General features: G+C 41.5%; 1 protein-coding gene across 2 annotated transcripts in view; it reads right to left on the bottom strand.

Annotated features, from left to right (window-relative positions):
• Nucleotides 1–460: 460 nt before the first annotated feature.
• LOC136876113 (cytochrome P450 9e2) overlaps nt 461–25916 on the bottom strand; it is an 86028-nt gene continuing 60572 nt past the window's right edge. For both annotated transcript variants that reach the window (XM_067149785.2, XM_067149786.2), the window contains exons 5-8: nt 20551–20713; nt 15662–15883; nt 12844–13107; nt 461–1291 (exon numbers count right to left, since the gene is read on the bottom strand). In XM_067149785.2, coding sequence (XP_067005886.2) covers nt 1110–1291; nt 12844–13107; nt 15662–15883; nt 20551–20713 — 831 coding nt within the window. In that variant the 3' untranslated portion in view covers nt 461–1109. The remainder of the gene's footprint in view (nt 1292–12843; nt 13108–15661; nt 15884–20550; nt 20714–25916) is intronic.

A 25916-nucleotide genomic window follows, 5' to 3' on the forward strand; every position in this document is an offset into this window, starting at 1 on the left:
AGCTTGCATTCGGGAGGTAGTGGGTTCGAACCCCCACTGTCTCCAGTCCTGAAGATGGTTTTCCGTGTTTTCCCATTTTAACAGCAGGTAAAAGCTGCGGATGTACCATAATTAAGGACGCGGTCGCTTCCTTCCCACACCTAGGCCTTTTCTATCCCATCATCGCCATAAGACCTATCTGTGTAAAGCAAAAAAAAAAAGCAAATTACCGAGCTCGATAGCTGCAGTCGCTTAAGTGCGGCCAGTGTCCAGTATTCGGGAGATAGTAGGTTCGAACCCCGCTGTCGGCAGCCCTGAAAATGGTTTTCCGTGGTTTCCCATTTTCACACCAGGCAAATGCTGGGGCTGTACCTTAATTAAGGCCACGGCCGCTTCCTTACCACTCCTAGCCCTTCCCTGTCCCATCGTCGCCATAAGACCTATCTGTGTCGGTGCGACGTAAAGCAAATTAGCAAAAAAAAAAAAAGCAAATTTGAAAAAAATAGAGGCATTTTCTTCGCTTTTGATCAAAATATATAATTCAAATTTTTAGGACAATGAAAGCGTAGGATTGATTTACTTTTTTTTAAATGTTGATATTTCAGCGAACATCTGGGTATGTTCCAAATCCATTCATATTATTGTTTCGAAGGTGAACTTAAAATAGTTTCTTTCTCGTATTTCTTCATTACGAGAACTGGTTGTGTGTTGAACACCCTTGAACTGTCAAACTTCATTCACGTCGTTGTACACAATCGACAACCGGGTGAGTAAAATACATTTGGATTCTTTAAATAATACAGCCGCATATATTTTACATGTAATGGTACTGTATGGCGTAGCCTATGTCCTCCGAAGAGGACTGGTGTAGATATTTCGAGTTGACTCCCTATAAACAACTCGCGTGACTGTGAGCATGGGGCCTTACCTAAGATGAATTCTAATGTTGAAGACGTCACAAATACCCAGCCCCCGAGCCAGATGAATGGAGCCAGACTACATGTATTTTTATACTGTATATCCAACCTTCTGTTGACGAATGAGAAATGCGCGGCACTATTTCGGTCTTTGTTAGTAGTTGACACGACTACTGATATACACTGTAGGTTTTCCATTAAGTTAGACTCTGATTACTTGGATTTTTCGCTGTTTCTCAACGAGACCCCGATCGAGAAGCCGGTAGCTGATGTGTTGGTAAACGTAGCAGTGCTGTATCGCATGGGAATTGGAGTCTTGTCCACCACATGTAGACTGAAGTGAGAGAGCAGGTACACGAGTGCCACTTTAGCCTCCATTAGAGCGAAGCGGTTAGCTGAAAACAAACAGATATATTTAGGCAAGTAAGATCCAATCAATCTTTTGCATAATCAATTGCTCATTTAGCTCCAAATATTCTGTAATATTGTTTAGGTTGTGCAATATAGATACAGTTTTCAAGTTAATAGTTTCCCTCAAAATGCACTGCTTTTAAAAATATCTAAACATAGTGAGGCATGATCTTCACATATTTATTATTCAATGAATAACACTTGGCTGTCATATAAGTAGCCAACAAGATGTGCAGATTAGATCAATTAATGTTGAGCTCACATCTGGCTTATGAGACATCCTGTATCAAACAAACATCTAAATGCTATCTTGGGGAATATCTACCCACACAACATACGCAAGAAACACGCTGCGACCTACTGACCGTGCAATGTTTCGAAGCGACACATTTCACTCTCACCTGCCAACAATGCGACCTCTTTCAAAAACTCAGATATTTTTCTAACATGCGCAGGTGTGTTTAGGATTACCATTTGACTATTATGAAAAATGAGGATATTTTCCTGAAAAGCGAGTGCACTTACTTTGTTTGCTAGCGGCTTTACGTCGCACCGACACAGATGGGTCTTATTGCGACGATAGGATAGGAAAGGCCTAGGAGTTGGAAGGAAGCGACCGTGCCCTTAATTAAGGTACAGCCCCAGAATTTGCCTGGTTTTAAAATGGGAAACCACGGAAAACCATCTTCAGGGCTGCCGACAGTAGGATTCGAACCCACTATCTCCCGGATGCAAGCTCACAGCCGCGAGTGCACTTACTATTTCAAAATATTATTCTATACAAAATTATATTTACTAGGCACAATATGACAAAAAACATGCTTTACTAAACAGTTTCTTCGTCTTAAGGGCCAATTTCACAGTCGATCTTTCTTCAGAACACTTCACTACCAACATTTTCAGTATTCAGTTTGGTAGCAGGGTTGTAGTGCCGTGGAGTTGATGTTGGCTGTTGTCATTTTTCAGTTGGCTTGATGTCTTAGGAAGCCCGAGCTAACTCTAGCATTGCTTGCATTTCCAAACACCAACGCATCGATGTCGGCATGGAAGAAATCTATGTCCAGTCACTGAAGCCACGTCGCAACGACGTGCTGAACGGCTGTATCTTCGTTGAATCCCTTACCATTCAGGTGGTTCTTTGAAGGTTCGAAGAGATGGTAATCATCGGGTGTATCGTTGGAACAAGTGCTTGAACGAGAATGATTACTATGTTGAATATTAATGCATATTAGTGCCCTGCTACTGTGTATCCCTACATCTGCTTCTAAAAATAAAATTTATCTGTGAAAGCCCTGTTATCATATTTTTTAAACACCTTTGTACTTAAGAGGAGATGATAATCCTATTGATTTCCTTTTTTATTCTTCACTACTTTTCCCACATCCTTATGAGGCCGTGGATACAATATGTGTTGCAGAGTTTTTCGGCAAATTCATTTCCCTTATGTGGTGGGATATAATCACTATTTGCGTGTTTCTGTGATGGTTGGTAGTGTGATGTGTTGTGTGAATAAATAGGGGTGCACTAGGCGTACACAAACATTCAATCTTCAAGCCAAATGAATTAACCAGAAGTGGCTAAAATCCCCGATCCGACAGGATGAATCCACTCCGAAAACCTCCGAACCGTAGGCCTCAATACTGACGTTTCAACCAAGAAGCCAGGCATTGTTTTTCTTCTTCAATAATAATCATCATCACCACTACCTTAGTCATATTTGACTTCCCATGGTTTCAAAAACCAGCTGTGAGCTTGCATTCGGGAGATAGTGGGTTCGAACCCCACTGTCGGCAGCCCTGAAGATGATTATCCGTGGTTTTCCACGTTCACTGCTGGGGCTGTATCTTAATTAAGGCCACGGCTGCTTCCTTCCCACTCCTAGCCCCCTCCTATCCCATCGTCGCCATAAGACCTATCCGTGTTGGTGATTCGTAAAGCAACATTTTTTTTTTCCGAATTCGGACAGTTATGGACTGCATATAACTTACATCTTCTCGGCATTTCTTCTATTCTTTTCTTAAAATCTCATCCCCTTCGGAAATGATCCGTTTGGATCTCCGTTTTAGTGGCTTCTCTTCAGATGATTTAGACTGTCGACGCTTCTTCTGAACTCTCTTCTATTGTGGATGATCTGTAGTGTAATTCCAACTTCTTCTGTACCCCTCTTGACTTCTTCTACCCATTTGGAGGTGGCCTTTATCTCCGTGATGTATTTGAAGACATTTTTAGTCAGTTATTATACGCAGAAACCGCCTATTATCTTTAATTAACAGTTAATCTTCCACCTCCGTATCGTAAAGCTAGTGTTATTAGCTGCCGTCCTCGCGGGACCGGGTTTGATTCCTGGTATTGCCAGAAATTTAAAACTGGCAGGAGGGCTGGTATGTGGTTGAAATGGTACATGCAGCTCACCTCCACTGGGGGTGTGCCTGAAGAGAGCTGCGCCACCTCGGTATGTGGACACGAGTTTACTTCACTTTTACCAATTATATTTGTACCGGGCGGTACACCTCTACACCGTTTATTTAAAAGTTGCGCCAGTTGAAACTCCTCTTCTGGAGGAAGATTGAACTTTATCTATTCTATTAATTCTCTACTTTCTCAGAAGATGTCACCACGTGGAAAATTTTGAGTTTGTGAACTGTGTCATTTTCGACGTACTTTTGTTTTGCTTGTATTAAGAAGTGTGAACTTTCTCTTCTAGAGGACACTACTGAAGATCAACAATAGTGCAACCTAGTGCGGAGTCAAAGAACTATTTTGTTGGAGAAAATTTAATTTCAGGAGTTTGTTCTTTGTTAAATTTCTTTCTATCATTGTTTAAGTTGGCAATATTTACCCCTTTCTTCCCCTTGCTTTGAATGTATCCAATCACGAATTTCTTCAATGAATTTCTGGCCAATCAGGGGTATCTTCCCCCAACTTGTATCTGTTGCGGGGTCCTACCCAATAAAATCTTTGTGGGAGGGTGTTTTCTTTCCCCTAACGCCTAGAATTCTCTACGAGAGTATTTAAACTGCTGATTTTAGGGTCTCCGGGCCACTTCTGTTCCATCTTTCAGTGTATTAAGTACATAGCAGGAGGCGGGAAGCGCCTCTTTCTTCTTCAGCCGTTCAACACCAGGTAATGGCCTATTAATATCTTCTTTTCTTGCTAGGTCGGCAGTTTAACTCTCGCGGCGGGTTCGAAGCGTTTTCCATCATGTAACCTTTTCCTAAAATGTAACTACTCTTTTCTTCCATTCTCTTGTAAAGCTACATTATGGGATAGAGAGTGCTAACCCTCTCGAGTTCCCACTCACATCGTCTTGAGGTGAACTTATTTTTCTCAACCAATTCTCCCGTAATGTAATGTAAATTGCCATTAAGTCACCTCTGTAGTATGGGATTAGCCCTTGTATTAACGGCCTAGTGCCAAGTAGGTCTTAAGCAAAGTGTATTAGGAGTGCAAGTTCGCCTCCTCTCAAGTTGTATTTTAGAGGTCATGTATTAATCTTTTCTCACCTAATAGACCTCAGTAGGTTGGGTATTTTACCCCTGTGTATATGTCCTTTGAGGACAACTTGAAAGTTGAGTTTGGTGTGGCCTGGGAGAGGCTTAACTTTAAGAGCGAGTGGCTCTTGTCTAAGACTGAGAGTTGTATGCCTCGAGGAGGCTTTGCTGTGTAATTTGGAGCAAGGGCTCCAGGGTTTGATTGGGGTCTTCTGCCCCTTTTGTTGAAATTGGTATATCGTAAAGTTGAGCTAGTTGCTCAAGAATTGTGTTTTCAGGGCTCGAAGCCCAAATTCTTTAATCCCTGTAATTGTACATTTCAAGTTGTATTTCGGCTACTAAGTACCTGTTCTATTTGTTGTTATCTAATTTTGAAAAGAAAATATAACCTCGTTAAATTTTAAAATTTAATTTCTCTTTAGTAGCTTGAGACCTATTCACCACCCAGCACCTTCTTTCATGCTTAACTACCGCAAAAACACGGTAACAAGTGGTAGCAGAGCGTGGTTGAATGGGTCTCAATTTAGCCCCTTTTGACGGCTAAACATTGCTTTAATTCAAACTCTAACCATTTTCTCAGTTGCTGGCATTTGTGAGTTTTTCAAAATCGTTCTGTCATCATGCCCGGCCCTCGCGATGTTCTCCTTCTTAACTATTTGCGCAAGGAGGAGTTGATATATGAATTGACTATTAGAAATGTGCAATCTGGAGGCACGGTTGCAATAGACACTAACAAGCTTAGAGAGTCCCTTGATTTGCCCATTTCCGTCCCCAATTTGGGAGAGAAAGAAATTGACGACTCTCTTTCCACGATCACGGAGAATATTACTGGGCTAGCTTCTGTAGTTAGTTTTTTTGATGAAAATGATCCATCTCCTAATCAAATTAAGCGTGTGCAAGGCAGACTGTATCACTTTTCAAATAGAGTTAATGATCTGTTGTCTCTAAAGGTGAATGACGTTCAGAGGAAGCAAGCTAATACGCTCCTTGAAACTATTTCTGAATTGTCTAATAAGGTCACTCAATTGCTAACCGGCGAAGCTCCTCCCAAAACTGATCAACCCGCCGCGGTGAATGTAGGTAACGAGGAAGAGCCTCCTCAGGGAGAAGTCAATAGGATAACCGTTGCTGCTCAAACTATATCTGCCCCATCGAACAACGAATCTGAACGCCGTGCGTCATTGAGTAACATCCGCTCTGAATTAACTTCTTTGCCCTTGAAACCTTTAACGACTATGTCACCTGGGTTCAGCAGCTTGCCTCATCCATTGGCAATGTTGCTTAGAGGTATCTCTAAGTTTTCCGTCAACACCACCAGTGACGTAATTTCATTTTTAAGATTTCTAGTGGAATTTCAGGATCATGCCCTTGTGTTTTCTCTTTCCCCATGTCAAATTTTGCAAATTATCTATCCTTATGCTATTGGTGTCCTATCTGACAAAATAGTTAGAGCCATCGCCGAGCAATCTTCTATTGAGAATTTCCATGCCCATTTGCTAGCTAACTTCATCCCGGCTAGGGCCAGGTCCTCCCTTATTCAGAAATACTATTATCGGGTACAGCGCTTGGATGAAAACCTGGCAGACTTCATCCAAGATATTAAGTTTTATACTAGGGTGTTTGCTCTCCACTTCCCTGAGGATCAGATCGTGCAAGCTATTGTCGAAGGGATTTCACCACCCTACAGGTCATATTTGTGTTTCGCGGCGTGCCCGCAAACCTTCTCTGAACTGGAAGCATTAGCCGTCTCTGCGGAAGGAGTTAGGTATGCCGATTCCTTGCGTGTGGCGAAAGAACCCCCGCCTTCCTTTAGTAACACTCGGCCTCCACCTCGCCGACCAGTCAATCCCCGTAAATGTTATGCTTGTGGGTCGCCTGACCATCTGCGGAATAAGTGTCCTCTGATCAAGTCAAGTGGGACAAGGAATGGAGCAGGGTCATCACAAGGCTGTTTTAAGTGTGGGGCCTTCTCACATATCGCCAAGAATTGCCCAAACTCAAATAGCACCCCCTCCTGCTCAACTTCTGGTGCAAATTCCAGCTATGCCAATAATAAAAAGTGACTAGTGGCGTCGGCTGAGCCGACTAATCCATATTCCCGAGACTCAGCCCCTAGTAAACAGGTTGTAAATGCAGAGAACGACCAGCCTTCAAATTCATCTTTTGAATGCCCTAAAGAGTGTCTTAGGATTGCGGCGGATACCCCCGCACCTGTTCCTTTTCTTAAGATTGAGTTAAATAACGAGCCTATAACAGCTCTATTAGATTCAGGCAGTGTTTGTTCCATTATTTCGGCTGTATGGTACTCGAAATTGAAATCTGTTTGTAAACTACCTGTCTATGACTCTTCTCGTATTCAATATGTTTCGGCTAATTCATCTCCATTAGAAATTCTAGGTTCCGTACTGGTCAAAATTCGTATTTTTAAATTTACCTGGAAAATTAAACTGTTTGTGGCTAAACACTTGTCTTGCCCCATCATACTGGGAGCGGACTTTATTTCTCACACTGGTCTTGTGCTCGATCTCCAGTCTAGGTCGTGCACATTCAAATTTGCTTCTAGTTGTAAAATACCACTATTAAAGTGTAATTCTGTGTCATGTTCTTCTATTTCGCCTACCCAGGATGAGATGTTGTTAGACCTTAGACATCTGCCTGAGGAGCAGGCTGATAGTATTCGCAAACTGTGTCAGTCGTTTCCCGAGGTGTTCTCTGATTCTCTTGGTGTTACTGACCTTATTGAATACAAAATTGAGGTTACGGATTCGATTCCTGTCCGTTTTCCACCGTATAGGCTATCTCCACCTAAAATGAAGGCTCTGAAAGAAATCATCGATCAGATGTTGAAGGATGGTATTATTAGGCCCTCTAAGTCAGCGTATTCTTCGCCTATTTTTCTAGTCCCGAAACCCCAAGGAGGCTTCAGGCCTGTCATTGATTACAGGGCTCTCAATCGGAAGGTGGTGTTGCAATCTGTGCCCCTTCCCGACCTTCATTCTTGCTTTTCATGGTTTCGAAAGGCCAAGTTCTTCACTATCTTGGACTTGAATCAGGCCTATAATCAAATTCCCCTTGCCGAGGAGTCTAAACATCTTACAGCGTTTGCCACGGACTGGAATTTATATGAATACAACCGCGTGCCTTTCGGGCTCCCCACGGGGGCAGCTGTGCTCACTAGGCTACTAGATAGGGTCTTCTCCGACATAAAATTTGAGTACTTATATCACTACTTGGATGATGTCGTCGTATTTTCCGAGACTTTTGAAGAACATCTAGATCATCTGCGAGAAGTTCTGAATCGCCTTCGTAAGGCTGGGTTAACTGTCAAGTTGTCCAAGGTTGCCTTTGCTAAGCCCTCTATGTCATTCCTAGGGCATATTGTGTCACCCGATGGAGTAGCAGTCGATCATTCTAGAACACAGGCCATCCGTGATTTTAAACCTCCCAAGGACATTAAAGGTATCGCTAGATTCATTGGTATGGTGAATTTCTTCAGGAAGTTTATTCCTAACTTCGCTAATAGAGCGGCGCCCTTAAACCTTCTTCGTAGGAAAGGCATCAAATTCGAGTGGGGACCTTCTCAACAAGCCGCTTTCGAAGACCTTAAATTAGCTCTCTGTAATGCCCCTGTACTTGCTATGCCGGATTTCTCGAAAAAATTCATCGTCCAAACGGACGCGTCGTCGTCAGCTGTAGCTGCAGTCCTTCTTCAAGAGACTGAACTAGGGAGGCGTCCCATCGCCTATGCATCTAGGACTCTATCGGCTCAAGAAGCCAAGTATTCCATCTATGAGCTCGAAGGGTTGGCAGTCTTATTCGCCTTAGAAAAGTTCCGTCTCTATCTGGAACATGTCAAATTCGACCTGGAGACAGATAATCAAGCCTTAAGCTGGGTCTTAGGTAGGCCGCGTCGTACTGGTCGTATAGCCCGTTGGGCCATCCGTATTTCTGCTTTCCAATTTGATGTACGACATATCAGAGGTACCGAAAATGTTGTTGCTGATGGACTCAGCCGTATGTTTCATAACGACGTAGAGACCCACGAACCGGTCGACAGTTCATCACCTTCCGAGTCCATACTATCTCAGGTTAATGCCATCTTAACTGATGCTCCCATGCTCTTTAGGGATATTGAGAAATACCAACGTGAAGATCCGACGCTGGGTCCGATAATGGAAACCCTTTCATCTGGGGAACAGGTCGTCCCTTATGTTCTGAGGAATGGTGTTTTATGTTGCCCATCGAGGCATGATAAGATGATGAAGGTTGTCGTTCCAGCGGTTCTTGTACCTATGATCTTCAAATACTATCATGAGACCCCATTGGGGGGGCATCTTGGAATCTTTAAAACTCGTGAAAAGATTCGTGAAATGTTCATATGGAAAGGTATGGACGGCGAAATCCGTGAACTTGTAAAAGCTTGTAAATCTTGTTTGCTCAGTAAACCCACCATGTCCACTAAAGTAGGCCTTTTGTCTTCTCATCAAGCGTCGCGCCCCATGGAACGCCTGTATATTGATTATGTAGGACCCTTCCCCCAGTCGAAGGGAAATGCCAACAAATTTATCTTTGTATGTGTAGATGGTTTTACTAGATTTTCCTGGTTATTTCCGACTAAGCGGGCTACCGCTCAGTCCACCATTACCTGCTTAAATTCTATTTTTGCTTCCTTTGGTCCGTGTCAATATATTGTATCTGATAATGCTAAGGCGTTCACATCAAATTTATTTCGTAAATTCTGTTTTGACTTGTCCATCTCTCATGTAACTACTTCTGCTTATTACCCTCAACCTTCTCTGGCTGAACGGGTTAACCGTAATCTCAGGTCCGCACTCATTGCCTATCATCATGAAGATCCTTCCAGGTGGGACACGTCCCTGCATTGGATAGCTTTTGCTTTGAATTCGGCGGTTCATGAATCTCACAAGTTTACTCCAGCTTCCTTGATGTTCAAGTTTGTTCCCAACTCGCCGCTCTCTAACCTCTGGTCTTTGAATGACATTCTACCCGAGACAATAGATCCGGATAACATTAAAGATCTTTGGAAGAAGGCTAAAGCTAATCTTAAAGTGTCTCATGAAAAGGTTAGGGAAAGGTATGATCGTGGACGGAGACCCACCACGTTGAAGGTAGGTGACCAGGTTATGGTCAAAAATTTTGTTCCCGCGGGCAAGCTTGCCCCCAGATTTCATGGGCCTTGTATCATTCTCGATTTTCTTACGCCGGTTACCTTATTGCTAAGTAATCCAGCCACCGAGAGGATATTTAGAGTTCACCTGTCCCAGGTGAAACCGGTGTAATTTCTGTGTTAACTTGCTTCATAGTATTTTGAAAGGATATGAAGGTTATATTTTTTTTTTTGAGTTTCACTTTTAAGGCATTCTGCCCCTTCTGTAATATTTTGGTTTTAGATGTAAGCCTTATGTAAAACCTGCCCCGACCCGTTAAACTGCCATCCTGTTCTTGCCACGGCCATTACCACGCTCCCGTCTCCTGCTCCACCTTACACTGTGGCTTCATAATAGTAAATGCCATGGATATCTACACGCCGCTGGCCCCTCAACCTCTCCACAAGCCTGTACCCTCAAAGAAGATGATTGTCCAACACAATTCTGCCGCCTAGCTTTAATGTTTCAGCGCCCCCGCAGCCGCGCAGCGCCGTGCAGCGACTGGGGAGGGGGATGGGCCCCCTCCTCTCCAGCGAGGACGACATGTGCACGGCGAGCCGGAACTCTCCTCCCGGCCAAGGCTGATGTGCGGCGCACGTCCTGCTACTGGCCCGCAGCCTGTATATGTTCACCGCGGGCGCGGCGTGCTTCTACACCTCTGCTCCCCTCATAGTGCGGGCGAGCGGTATCTCAGGGTACTTAAGGGGTCCGAGCGGCCTCCTTTGGACGCAAGCTGCAACGGCCGGTCCGGCCATCCAACTTCATCTACATCAACTACATGGACAGTTACTATAAGAGATAACTACATATGGGAATTTAACAACAATATTTGGTGGACATTGCAAAACTTTTCTTCACTTTTAAGCATTAAAGGTTTATCTTCAGAAATTCAACTACTACAACAGAAAAACTTTACTGCACCTGCAACAACAAAATTTTGAAATTGCAACCAACCAAATTACTAAAATCTTATAAATGCTTCCGCAATTACTCTTAATATCAACATCAAAACTTGGACCTTATTTTGGAAACAAAGCTTATGTTCTTCTGTGTTACCCCTTGGAGGAACTTTTGGGGGGGGAGGTCTGTACCGGGCGGTACACCTCTACACCGTTTATTTAAAAGTTGCGCCAGTTGAAACTCCTCTTCTGGAGGAAGATTGAACTTTATCTATTCTATTAATTCTCTACTTTCTCAGAAGATGTCACCACGTGGAAAATTTTGAGTTTGTGAACTGTGTCATTTTCGACGTACTTTTGTTTTGCTTGTATTAAGAAGTGTGAACTTTCTCTTCTAGAGGACACTACTGAAGATCAACAATAGTGCAACCTAGTGCGGAGTCAAAGAACTATTTTGTTGGAGAAAATTTAATTTCAGGAGTTTGTTCTTTGTTAAATTTCTTTCTATCATTGTTTAAGTTGGCAATATTTACCCCTTTCTTCCCCTTGCTTTGAATGTATCCAATCACGAATTTCTTCAATGAATTTCTGGCCAATCAGGGGTATCTTCCCCCAACTTGTATCTGTTGCGGGGTCCTACCCAATAAAATCTTTGTGGGAGGGTGTTTTCTTTCCCCTAACGCCTAGAATTCTCTACGAGAGTATTTAAACTGCTGATTTTAGGGTCTCCGGGCCACTTCTGTTCCATCTTTCAGTGTATTAAGTACATAGCAGGAGGCGGGAAGCGCCTCTTTCTTCTTCAGCCGTTCAACACCAGGTAATGGCCTATTAATATCTTCTTTTCTTGCTAGGTCGGCAGTTTAACTCTCGCGGCGGGTTCGAAGCGTTTTCCATCATGTAACCTTTTCCTAAAATGTAACTACTCTTTTCTTCCATTCTCTTGTAAAGCTACATTATGGGATAGAGAGTGCTAACCCTCTCGAGTTCCCACTCACATCGTCTTGAGGTGAACTTATTTTTCTCAACCAATTCTCCCGTAATGTAATGTAAATTGCCATTAAGTCACCTCTGTAGTATGGGATTAGCCCTTGTATTAACGGCCTAGTGCCAAGTAGGTCTTAAGCAAAGTGTATTAGGAGTGCAAGTTCGCCTCCTCTCAAGTTGTATTTTAGAGGTCATGTATTAATCTTTTCTCACCTAATAGACCTCAGTAGGTTGGGTATTTTACCCCTGTGTATATGTCCTTTGAGGACAACTTGAAAGTTGAGTTTGGTGTGGCCTGGGAGAGGCTTAACTTTAAGAGCGAGTGGCTCTTGTCTAAGACTGAGAGTTGTATGCCTCGAGGAGGCTTTGCTGTGTAATTTGGAGCAAGGGCTCCAGGGTTTGATTGGGGTCTTCTGCCCCTTTTGTTGAAATTGGTATATCGTAAAGTTGAGCTAGTTGCTCAAGAATTGTGTTTTCAGGGCTCGAAGCCCAAATTCTTTAATCCCTGTAATTGTACATTTCAAGTTGTATTTCGGCTACTAAGTACCTGTTCTATTTGTTGTTATCTAATTTTGAAAAGAAAATATAACCTCGTTAAATTTTAAAATTTAATTTCTCTTTAGTAGCTTGAGACCTATTCACCACCCAGCACCTTCTTTCATGCTTAACTACCGCAAAAACACGGTAACAATATTTACTGAAGCAACTTGTAAACGAACAAAAAATCCAAAAACCACGACACTCCTACAGTAGAGTGAGTTTCCTTATTCTGAAAGTAGCGCCGTATGTGGGTGTAATTTGAATGCTGCCAAGTCAGTAGGGGCATGAAGAAAAGGATCAAGACTAGGTTAAATAATTAGGGTATCGTTCATTTTTAACAACTAGAGATGGAAAATTATGTCTGCTTCCATACAAGCGATAAAAACTGATCTACCTTGGTGAGCATAAATAAGATATGGTACAGCCTCTGGATATATGAAAACTTTTAACTTACCTAGACACATGCGAGGTCCTAATCCAAAGGGCATGTATGTGAATGGAATGATGCTATCCTTACGCTCCTCGCTGAACCTCTCAGGATCAAATTTCTCTGGTTCTGGGAAATATGCAGGGTCATAATGAAGGCCAATGATCGGTATCCAGATAATATCCCCCTTTTGAAAGGCGATTTCTGGTTGTGTATCAGTTGCTGGTATAGTCAAAGGTCTGACACAAGCTCTGTCCACTGCTCCGACAGGTGGATACATTCTGAGTGTCTCTAAATACAGAAAACAAGAGAAAAGTCTAATTACTGTAAATAAGTAACATGTTTGATCACTCCTCTACTTGAAAGGAAAGTGATTAAGGAAGGACGAAACAAAACATAACATAGGTCAGTTTAGATAAAGTTTATTCTTTTGACTATTTCCCATCCTCTCCATGCTTCTCAAATGAAGTGATCACTACATTGCAAAGTGGATGTAAGACGGATCGGAGCGATGAAGACAACGAGTAGAGTGCTTCCATCAGCTCGTATCGGTTCGCCTCCCGAATGCAGAGCTGTAAAGTCGGTTCACAAACAACAAGTGCTCTCTTGTGCTTTCATTCCCCACCCCGATGGGGTGGGTTGGGCCACCTAAAGGACAACACCGTCTCTCTGCGTAGTGGGTGGGTGCGTAAAGATTTCCAATCCGTACCCGCACAGGGTAACGCCGCCTCTCAGGCCAGGGAGATTTGTGGCAGTGGTGTGATGTTCGGTGAATGCGGCGGCCGTGACCTAAAATAGGAACTGTCCCGGCATTCGTCTTAGTGCATGAGAATGACCGGATATGAGGCCCAGGTTAATTTCTGGGGGCAAAGGCGACCGAGCATAAGAATAACCGCTCTATCCCACAAGTGCCGAGGTTACGAAAGATGGAAACCTTTACTTTTTGCTCCTTCAAAGTATTGTATAGCCTATATAGAAATTACTTCGACTTCAAAAAATATGTGAAAATACATTTGTAGCTAAATATTGTGTAACACAAAAGGACTTGAGAAACATAAGTAGAAAACTAAAATTGCAGAAAACTCTGTCCTCACCCGTCGTCAGAGGGTCAGATATAAAAGACCGGAAATTACGTTTTTAACAGTATGTGTTACAATTTTTCGATAGGACTAATATCAAGGAGATATTTGAAAATTCCATTTCAGATCGTCCTCTGTCCTACAAATCCATTCAACTTTAATAAAAATGATGTATCATCTGAGTTCGAATCCTGTTTTCTACAACATAAATACTGAGTTTCATTAAATTATTTTCAGTAGTTTTCACATAATGGCATAACAAACAAGAATACAAAGTGAAATAAAGCAATAAGCCACCTTTTCACAGGCCATGAAGGTCCACTGTAGGAATGGAAAACGAAGACTGCTCTCTCAGAAATTTGCTTGGTAGGCCTAATCATTTATGGTGTTGGGCGAATGAACCTCAGGGTTATGTGCCTTGGCGGAAAAGGAAATCTCATTTCTAAATTTTTCGACTCCCTGCCGGAGAGGAATATATTACAACTAAACCTATTTTCTACTTACCTGAATTGAGAATTTAAAAAAATCAAGCTGCGGGACAAAAATGCAAAGGTTACTTGAAAATAATTATTTGTATAATATGTTGATATAATATGAGCCCGGTTTTTTAGGCAGTACTAGATTAGAACGCAAACTTACTGAGGCGGGTAACAAGTATACACAACTGCACAACGGTTATGCTATGAGCTTTGCATATACGTTAGGTGTTCGGCCCATCAGAACCCCTAGGATTTATGTTACTCTCACTACATTACGGAAGACGTGCTAGTCGACACTTCCTAATAACCAAATATTATAGGTCATTCCGTGTTAAGAAAACAGTATTGCTCTTATGACAACAGGGTTGCCATATTGAACGGCTGTGCTCAACAACATCACGGAAAAATGACGGCACATAAATTTGTGGAAGTCAGTATTTATGTGCAAGCAAAAAAGCGGAATAAATTAAGCTACAAATTATTTTTATGAACTAAAGGGGACGGGGGTTTACAAGGGGCTATTTTTTGGTTTGTACAGAATCATAGGTAAACTACGGCACATAAAAAATCCTCAACAATGAAGTGTAAGGCGAACTGGGGGAGAAAATAGACAAATAATTTGTATGGGCTCGAGGGCTGAGGGATGCATTAAATTGCATTTAATAAATCTCTCCAGGCAATAAAGGTTAGAAAACAGATGCAATAAATAAATACTGTAGATGACTTCACTACAGAAGTGAGCTCCCGGCGGTTCACAGAGTGAGGGAGGCTAGTACCAGAGCAACATAGAAGAAGGAAAATGAAGGAAGGCAACGAAACGATGGCTGTTCCCGCCATTGTGCTTCCTCCCTACAAACGTATTTATGAAAAAGAAAATGTTATGTAGTTATTTTCGGGCAAAAATGCCTAATCCTTTTTACCTGTCTTTCATAACACATTACAAAGTACAGTATAATATCTGTTAATAACGAGAAAATATGGGTGTCTCAGAGGGGGGTGCGTGCACTCCTTGTAGGTCCATAAGAGAAATATTTTCTTAACGTGGAATGAGCTATAGTATGCATTCTAACCTATTACAGAATAAAAATTCGGGGTGTAAAGATAAGCATTTGCAGTCAGTCATCAAGAGAGGGCAGAAAAATTTAAATTAAAATATTTCTTCTTAGTTATGTTTTAACTATATATATGGTAATTCATACTTATAAATTCACTATTTTTCCTTATATTTAATTCAAATCGACCCCCTTCCTTTATAAGGTACCAGGAGTCTGTCTGGAGTCAACTCACCATTTACGACCATATCAAGATATTTCATCTTCTGCAGTGCCTCATACGACAACTCCCCGTTGTGTTCCTCAAGCACAGAGTCAATTTCTCGCTGCAGCCTTTCTTGAGCATCAGTATGTATTGCCAGGAGATAGGTAGAAAAGCAGATGAGAGTCGTCACTGTCTCGAAACCAGCAAAGAAGAAAAGAATCGCCTGTGCAGCAATGTCATCTTCGTCCAGCTCTGTAATAACACATGAACACTACTTTCAATATCGTCGTAAATGCACGCCCATTAGTCCCAACATTGAGAAATGGTGGAACTTTTGAAATTAAATACCACGTTCCATTGCTACAGAACGGATTCTGCGGCAAAGTAGAGCTCCCATGGCTATGGTCACGATATCAACAATCACGTAACACTACACACTTGCTGTTACTTTTCAGAAATTAGGACAGATTAGTATATATTTCATTATGTTACAATCTATCCAAAAGAATCTATTGGTTTATAATTTACCTCTTTCATCCATTCTTTAAGACAATTTAATTAGATATAAAATCGGATTTCCAACCCTCGGAGGCCCGGGTTCTATTCCCGGCTCTGCCACAAAATTTTAAACGTGGTACGAGGACTGGAACGGAGTCCGCTCAGCCTCGGGGGTTCAACTGAATAGAGGGGTTCGATTCCCACCTCAGTCATCCTCGAAGTGACTTTCCGTATTTTCCCACTTTTCTGGATATGCCGGAATGGTACCTAACTTAAGGCCACGGCCGCTTCCTTCTCTCTTCATTGTCTATTCCTTCCAATCTTCCCATCCCATCACAAGGCCTCTCTGCAGTATAGCAGTTGAGGCCACCTGGACGAGGTACTGGTCCTCCTTTCCAATTGTATTCCCGACCCGACCCAAAGTCTCGTGCTCCAGGACACTGCCCTTGAGGCAGTAGAGGTGGGATCACCTGGAGGGTAAACTGATTAAGTGTAACGGTTCAAATCCCGTTACAAGATGATATCTTTATTATTTTATTATTATTATTATTATTTTATCTGTGAGATCACTATTATTATATTATCATTCTTATTCAGTTCGATTCTGCAATGCTTATCGCTTGCATGATTGTAGTTAACTGTATGCATACATATGTGTGTGTAGATTAACATTAAAGACATGCACAGTGGGAATTGTTATATATCAGATGTTGGATGTGGCATTGTTACATTGTGCAATACTGCTGGAGTAAATGCAAAGTCATTGCTACGTCATGGCTACGTCATCGTGCTCATTTGGCGGTGCGCTCACTGCTGGGAGAGACCTACAGGGAGCCCCAGGGAATTTCACCATTACATGCAATATTTGTCGCGAGGTGGGAGTATATTATAGTTATTTCTGGAGGTTACGAAGGTGCGTCAACCAACGTCTATAAAAGGTGGCTGCATCTTGTAGTGTCAGTCAGATTATTCAATTGGAAGCAGAGGCCTAAGTCGGTCAGTCAACGAGTGTGAACGAGATGGAGAAGGTTCAGTGAACCATTAGTCTTTTGTCATTGAGAGGGTGAGGCTAAAGTTGGTCGGTCACTTAGTTGAAGATACGGACGGGAAGGCTTACAACGAAGTCATAGAAGGATAGACCTGCAATGAGGTCATACAGTGCAGACTTACCAATAAGTCATATAATATGGCGAAGAAGCAGTCACAAGGATGCATCACCAAGTTAGGCGTGACACATCTACAGTAAACACCAGATCTTAGGAATACGCCGTAATTACACTCAAAGTGTTGAAGGTACAGTCAAGTGAAACAGTGAGGGATACATTTCGTATACATTGTTAAATGTCCGGTCAAGAAGAATCCAAATTCATGCCTAGTTTCTTTCAGTTGCAATGTCATAATTTCATATTCTTATCTGTTTTAATCGCAGCAGTTCTCACTATTTTATTGAAATTATTTAAAGAATATATTTTGTTCTATCAGATGAATTCATAGTATTATTTCAATGACAGTAAAATATCTTAACCTCAAATTTAATGGGGAAACCGAACGCCAATCTCCTTTTCCTAGAACTGATATGGTATGCCGTCAAAAATAAGTTTATTACCCCACACCCTAGAGATAGTCAAGATTCTCATTCTGTTATTGCTGCACTGAGTGGTAGCTGGCGCCCTTCAAATAACGTATGTGTAAATAAGCAGGTAAGAAGTGTGAATACAAGGTTTGACGATTGTGTATTTTATTTAATGAATATTAATTTTCATAATTTCCATTTTAAATGCAGATATTTCATTTTTTCAAGTTAAATTCAGATTAGTATGTTTGTAAAGTTAGTAAAGGAGTTAGGAACGTCTCATAAGAAAGAAAATAAACATCTGATTACTAAGACCTTGTAATTAATTAACTACAGTATGTATAATGCGAATTCATAACCTGAACCATCCATACAAAATAAGCCAATAATAATAATAATAATAATAATAATAATAATAATAATAATAATAATAATAATAATAATAATAATAATAATAATAATAATGGTCTTCTGAGCCCAAGTTAGCGAGTTCGGTTCCGCCTCAATCTGCTCGTAACCCCCTGTACTCCTTGCCTGTCACAAGAGACGACTTAAAGGGGCTTTAAACCTGGGAACTAGGGTTGGCGACTACGGGGTCCTAGCTGAGGCTGGTATTGTTTCCACTTGTGCAATTCTTCTCACTTTAATCTTTTCTATTTCACCTCCCTTGGTCAACTTCTGTTCTCTTCCGACCCCTGTGATATTAGGTTTGTGAGGCCTACGGAGGCGAACATTTTCACTTGCTTCAGCTGTTACAGCTAAATAACTTATAATCCATTGAAGGTACCCGTACGCTGTTTTCATATGGTAGTGAGGGGTTCGTAAAAAAATGTGCTGCGTTTTCCCATGGGATGGTTAAAAATCGAGATATCAATACCAACTTCATTTTTTTTAATGGAACTGTGCTAATTAATACATCTAGTTTAAAAGTTCAAATTGTTATAAGTTGAAAGATCTATTTTCAAAGTATAGGATTATTCGTGAAGAGATCATTTAATTTTACTTTACCTTTCCAGCGAAACGAACTAAAGAAAAAAGTGCTTTACAGACAACTTCCAAATCGTTGTAACTATATAGCAAATAACACACAAGTTCATATGAAATTTCTTTGCCATAATGTATTTAGCAATCAACTCGGTAAGAGGCTGTAACTCCTCAAGGATAAGCGCAGTTCAAGAGCAGCTGTTCGCTGGAAGTTGCCGGACAGTTAAGGCTTATGTTGCAAATGATCAATTGGTTTCATAGAGTGACAAGCGACTAAATGGCCTTGGAAATGGATGAGAGATTAACCAATTGAGAAACTCGAGAAGGAGCAGTGTCGCAAATGTGGCCCAAGACTTTGAGATCACAACAATCATCTTATCACATGTGTGGACGGTCTTCATTACAAGGCAGACCGTATTCACTCGTATATAACTCACTTTCTTTCTTCTCAACATTAGAGCTTAAAAATTGGGGTGCGAGGTTCATGCGGCAAGCTGGTAAATCGAACTTGTTTAGAATTAATACAGCTTTACGGTTTCGCATAATAGATTGTATCTTATTATGTTCCGTAACACGTTACTGAAGTTACAACTTGTAGGATTCCATTCGCAGACGAATACGCTCCCCTGATGTTTCTGCCACCTCTTCATGAATCGACAATCGACTCAACCAGCCACGGCTCACCTACAAGTCAAGAGGTTATATCCAGTCAACGAGTCCCTTTCGCCGTAAAAAAAAAGGTCGTGGAAAAGTTTCACTAAAGTAATTTACTTTCACGCGGTAGGAAACCCTCATGGAGGAAGAACATGATTATTCACCTTCTGGTTGCAGAGATACCGCAGTGGCGGTGCTTGCATTCGACAGGTGTTTCATGCAGCTGCAGTAGTATTTGTTTCCATTGGAAAATTGTATATAGACGCTCATCAACTCGGATATTCCGGAAGAGCAGCAGCACATAAGCCCCATATCGCGAAACACAATAAAGCTGGGCGACTCAAGTCGTATTTTGACCGTCGCAACTGAACACCGGAGCAGTTGAAATCGGTTCTGTGAAGTGATGAGTCGAGATTCACATTATTTCGGTCCGATGGATGTGTATGTGTGTGGCGTCTACTCGGGGAATGGCTTCTGCCGGAGAGTATAGTACCAACCAGGAATTTCGGTGGTGGTGGTGGTGGTGGTGGTGGTGGTGGTGGTGGTGGTGGTGGAGTAATGGTCTAGGGCTGTTTCTCGTACTTCGGCGTGGGACCGCTGGCGTTTTTTCTTCGCAGTCTGAACACAGAGACATATTGTAACATTCTTGATAATGAAATGCTCGCAACAATGTGGCGTTTTTACGGAATGGACCTCCAGGATGACAATACTAGATGTTATGTTTCGGAGGCTACTGTGAAGTAGTACGCCGGCAATTATGTTCGCCAATTGGACTGGCCGGCCTGAAGTCCCGACCTCACTCAACAGAATATCTTTGAGGAGCGGCCAACATCCATTGTCTAACTCTCTGAATGGTTGCAATAGGAACGGCTACGAATCGCGGTAAATGTCCTGCATGCACTCGTCGAGAGCATGCCGGACATGGGGCTGTTATAGCCGAAAAAGGTAAGCACTACGAGGTTCTAACGGGGTGATAATCACCGAGGAAAGATTGTGAGCAGGTGCCCAGTTACGTTTTGGTAGAGATTGTAGTTCGCTTCCTCCTTTTTTTTACCCGCATCCTGCGTTGGTATGAGCAAAACTTGCCGTGCGTTTCCGCATTATTGACTAGAGCGATTATTGGGAGTGCATTCTTTCCCGGGAGGGAGGCACATATCATCAACATGAAGTTAAACACAAGAATTTGAATTAATGTGAACATTGGACTCACTGATTTTGTCTGAATCTATCTCTCCTGCTTTGCTGGCCTCCTTCATCAGATGGATCATGTCAGGTCGAACTATCTTCTCTCGCTCCCTGGTAGCGATAGTGTCGTGAACAAGAGAGGAGAAGAATTGTGATGCCTCTTTGCTGAAGAACGAAATCCTCAACACCTGCAAAAAAGAAACATAGATTATCTGATACATATAGAACCTCTTGGCGTAAATAAACAGGTAGTTAAAAGAATCCTTCCCGATGTAGGTTGGGGTGGTATGCCCAGTCTGTCGTTAGAAGAGAAGGAACGGGGAAGCCCCTTGAACTGTCATTTTGGGAGAGAGGGTGTCTGAGTCTGACATTGCTTCCATTTACTTGTACCAAGCTCCTCACTCCCATCATTCCTATCAGACCTTGGGTGACTCTTATTTTCTTACGACCTCGATGCTGTTAGGTTTTCTAGGCCTAGGCGATGTTTCATTTTCAAGCCCTTCATAGCCTCTCCCTTTCTTTTGCCGACATCCTAATTCTTCAAAGGGTCGGGTCCTTTCCATTTCTTTTCCTCTTATTAGTGTTAAGATATGACGGTTTTTCAGTTGCACTTCCTCTGAAAACAATAGGCCCTAATCATCAACACCGTCTACGTATCAGGTCAGCGATACATTTGAGATGTACAAATATCTGGCCAAGGCATTGTACAACTTAAATACATGTTTGTATGTTTCTTTGTATGGCCACACATTTCTTATACGTGATGATGATGATGATGATGATGATGATGATGCATTTATGAAGAATAAGAATCTACGCTGGTCCGGGAGCTTCAGTAACTCCTCGCCCATATATGGAATGGAATCGGTTTCCGACTTCGCCTTGAATCTATAACTACAATAGTACGACGATTCGGAAGATGGTGCGCTCAACCATTTGAACACAAACTTCTTATACTCTATAGATTAACGTTTCACTAGCACTGATGTGGTTTTTTTTCGGCTAGGACTAGGGAAGTAGTGATCATGATCTTACTTAAGGTAGGCCTACGCACCCAGAATTTTCCTGGTGAGAAAATGGGGGTTCTTGATGTTGAGGATCGATACCACTCCCCCAATCTCCTGAACGTAAGTTTAAATTGCAACACTTATCGCGTAGCATACTCGTTCAAAGACAGTAGTGGGTTGAAACATGTCTGTCAATATGTACGTGATGTTCGCAGCCTGTATGTCCTTTTAACGATTTTTACTAAATCGGAACGGAACGAGGAATCTCATGAGTCCGGGAAGGCTCATTGCTGCTGATACCATTAAATGTCCCACACTACATTTAGTTCATATGCGCAATATCAACTGCTATTGGAAAGCCTTGTCCATAAAAGAACGAGGAAAAATTTACATTTGGGTGGTACGGAAAGCATCCGTCTCTGAACACAGGGTTGCCATACGTTCCGGAAAACCAGGACTGTCCCGAATTCAAAGGCAAAAATGTTGTTTGGGCCGGTTCAATACTTTTTGTTTATCCATTACGTGTGTAATACAGTATTAGTACAATGCTGAAATAAATTCAAACTTCTGCTATTAAGTAGTCGCTTTTCTAGTGGAGTGATAACTTTCACACCCAGCGAGTTGGCTATACGGTTTGTGTCCCGTACCTGTGAGCCTGCATTCGTGTTGAACAGGTGAAGATATTGATGTGATTGGCATTTCTTATTTTTTCTGAAATCAGAATATGGGCAATTTTTGCAAGCTGCAATAAAGGCTTTATGATCCCAGTTAGTAATGCTGATAGTGAGAGGTCATTTTCAATGCATTTTAATATATTGTCTGACAAGAGAACAGATCTGACTCCCATTAATATAGAATTCATGCTATCCCTTATCTTTTTCAGACTGATGTGTAAATTATGAAAGTAGGCTAGGCCCTGCTTGTTAAGCTGGCACGTAAAACGTGTCCAAAGATCCGTGCTTTGGTATATGTAATGTGCTTTCAGAAGGAATACAACTCGCACGTTTTCTGTATATAAGTAAAATTAAAATATGTTTTACTGCAATTATGCTATCAACTATCTGTTGGTTTAACTTTTATTGACAAAAAATAGAAATAAAATTTTGCAAAATTATTTACGATATGAAGTAACAGTAGCGAAAAATATACCGAAATAACTTTTTTAAATGGCAAAATTTGGCAAAAAGTTTCACCATACACAGAAGCCTCTATCAATACGTAGAACGAATAAGTCAGTTCACATACCTTGGGAGCTCCATAACAGACAATCCTGAAAAAGAGATCATACGTCGTACTGAGATTTCTAGATCATCTTTCCAAAAGATGAGGTCATCATTTTGTGATGATAATAACTTAAACCTGAAATCCAGACAAACGCTGTTGAAATCTTATATCAGTTCAATACTTCCTTATGGAGTACAGACCTAGTCTGTCAAAGCTTTCCTCTATGAACAGATTAGAGGCATTTTAAATGTGGTTATACAAGAACATGCTTTGAACACCCTGGAGAAATTTTGTAACAAATAATGTTTTAAGGAGAGCTAAAGCTGAGCGATAACTGGGAAACATCATCGAGGTCGTGTTCTACGAGGTAGAAAGTACTAGCTACTACAACTGACATTACAAGACAAGATAGAAGACAAGCAAGGAGCTGGTAGACCTCCGATGTCATAGCTCCAAAACATCAAGGACTGGACTGTCATCAACAACACCGAACATCCCTTCAGATTAGGTAAAGAAACGGGCGCTTTCTCCAGGGTGATCGCCAACGTCTGGGGGATCGGATATGGCACTTGAAACATAGTGAACTATATCAAACATCTTGAAAGAGTTATAAATAATTATAACATTTTTACGCTGTAGTAACTGTGAGACGAAAATACAAAAGAAAAGGCGCAAACATTTATCAGTGACGAGGCATATGGGGAATTCAGCGAAATTTCAGGAAATGACAATTGGAAAAAAGATGAACTCGTGGCGATTCCAAGAAGGTGTCACTTTTTAGTACCGAACGCAACAGACACCATACAGAGAGTAAGAAATGTAAGCACTAAGACGCAACTCAGCCTCATACCAGTACAAGCATTACAGACATTTATTTGCCTTTGGATGTAGACATGGATATGAGTTCCAGTGAACTCTCTCCATTCATAGGACATATCGTCGCTGCCGGGACAAAACCTCCTATGTGAAATATTTTAGCTTAAAACTTTGGCCGGTAAGGTTCTGTCATCTAAGTTGCAATATTGTGTTAATATAGCCAAGGCATACTCGCTCTTCATAATGTATGTGCTGCAGCTCAATATAACTCTATTATCACAAAGGAGGTATTATCCCGGCAACGACGATATTCACGTTAAAAAAAGAAACGTCCATTTCCTGGCACAGTCTACCCTATTTTTATTAGTACCATGAATCCTCATTTGCTACTCAGGAAAAAGTTAAGAACTCTGCCTCGATGACTTTTGAACTCCGACGATGACCGATCCTATAAACCACCTATTAAACAGGAAATTTATAGTCAGATACATCTGGCACAACCTAAAGGGTAAATTTTCAACCTTTCTTTTGGGTTTTATATTAGCAGCTGATATTGCGTATGTGAACTGGATATCGTGTGGTACTGCTAACCCTTAAATGCATAACTTATTCCGAAAATAATGCATAATCAACAGAAAATATTTGAAAATATATTTTGTCATTGAATAGTCATATTTTAGGCAGCATGGAAAGCTGTGCAATTAGCTGCATAGGGTGCTACAGCACTTCATTCTCAAGAAATGTCCGTGCTCGTGAGTGTTTTGAGATTTAAAAAATACATTTTGTAGATATTGAAAAAACTTTCGATAATATGAGTTGGGACAAACTGTTCAAAATTTCTCAAAGCTACAGATTTGGACGGTAAAAACAGGAGGCTGATACTGCGACTCTATAAAAGACAGGCGACGATGGTAGATATTGGAGGAAGTATCCAGACAGCAAAAATCAGGAGAGGCACCGGGCGAGTTGGCCGCGCGCGCGGCTGTGAGCTTGCATCCGGGAGATAGTAGGTTCGAATCCCACTATCGGCAGCCCTGAAGATGGTTTTCCGTGGTTTCCCATTTTCACACCAGGCAAATGCTGGGGCTGTACCTTAATTAAGGCCACGGCCGCTTCCTTCCAACTCCTAGGCCTTTCCTATCCCGTCGTCGCCATAAGACCTATCTGTGTCGGTGCGACGTAAAGCCCCTAGCAAAAAAAAAAAAAAATCAGGAGAGGTGTAAGGCAGGGATGCTCTCTCACCGTACCTTTTTAATGTATTCATTGCAGAAGCTACAAGTAAGTTTAAGGCAAATATCAAAGGAGTGAACCTAAATGGACATCATATCAAATGCATTCGATATGCAGATTACATAGCAGTTGTAGCAGACTCCGAGAAAGAGTTGTCCAAGATACTGAATGTATTGTGATTAGCATTGTCAGATTCACGCTTAAACATTAATGTTAAGAAGACCAAGGTATTAGTTGCGGGTAAACATCTTGAACGAATTCACACCAACAGCCAGCTTGCTGACAAGATAGTGGAACAAGTCACCAGTTTACGTTATCCAGGAAGTCTGATCACCGATGACAACAGGTGCAGCAAAGATTTAAAAAGGCGAATAGCACTTGCCAAAGAGGCGTTTAGTAATAAGAGAAATCTTTTAATAAGTACACATTTAGATATTGGAATTAGGCATAAATTTGTGATTTCTATTATATGGAATGTGCTATTGTACGGCTGTGAATCTTGGACATTCAGAGATCAGGATTGGAAATGACTGGAAGCGTTTGAGATTTGGGTCTGGATATGAATGCTAAGGATTATGTGGATTGAAAAGAGAACAAACAAAAGCGCTCTGCAAGAAATTCGAGGGAAGAAAGAACTGATGTTAACGATACAAGGAAAAATAGCTAACTTCACTGGCTACATCTTGCGACATAATACCTTTCTTACCAATCTATGAAGTGAAAATCACGCGGAAGAAAGGCCGAGGACGACCGAGGAAAACTTCCTTCAAGACTTATCATAAAGTCTTCATTATGGTTCTTATAAAATGAAATGAGGAGCTGAGGACAGAGAAAAATGGTTACATAGACAAAGCATTGCCTTTAGACAGTGCTCATTTTACTTAACATTGTTATAAATTTAATTCCAGTTGATTAGCATGAAAAGCTTTGGAACGTTTTTTCTATCTATTCAGATATCAGTTCACCTTATATTCCTTACATAAGAACAACTTGCATGTTGTGAGATTTTCCTTCCTCAGTAGTCACTGTTCGCGAGAATCCTTCTTTACATCAGTTGGTGGGATTGAAAACCCTCGAAATGTTGTTCCACATTTATCAGTGATGTCCGAACTTG

Source organism: Anabrus simplex, chromosome 6, assembly GCF_040414725.1.
Source record: "Anabrus simplex isolate iqAnaSimp1 chromosome 6, ASM4041472v1, whole genome shotgun sequence".
NCBI lineage: Eukaryota > Metazoa > Arthropoda > Insecta > Orthoptera > Tettigoniidae > Anabrus > Anabrus simplex.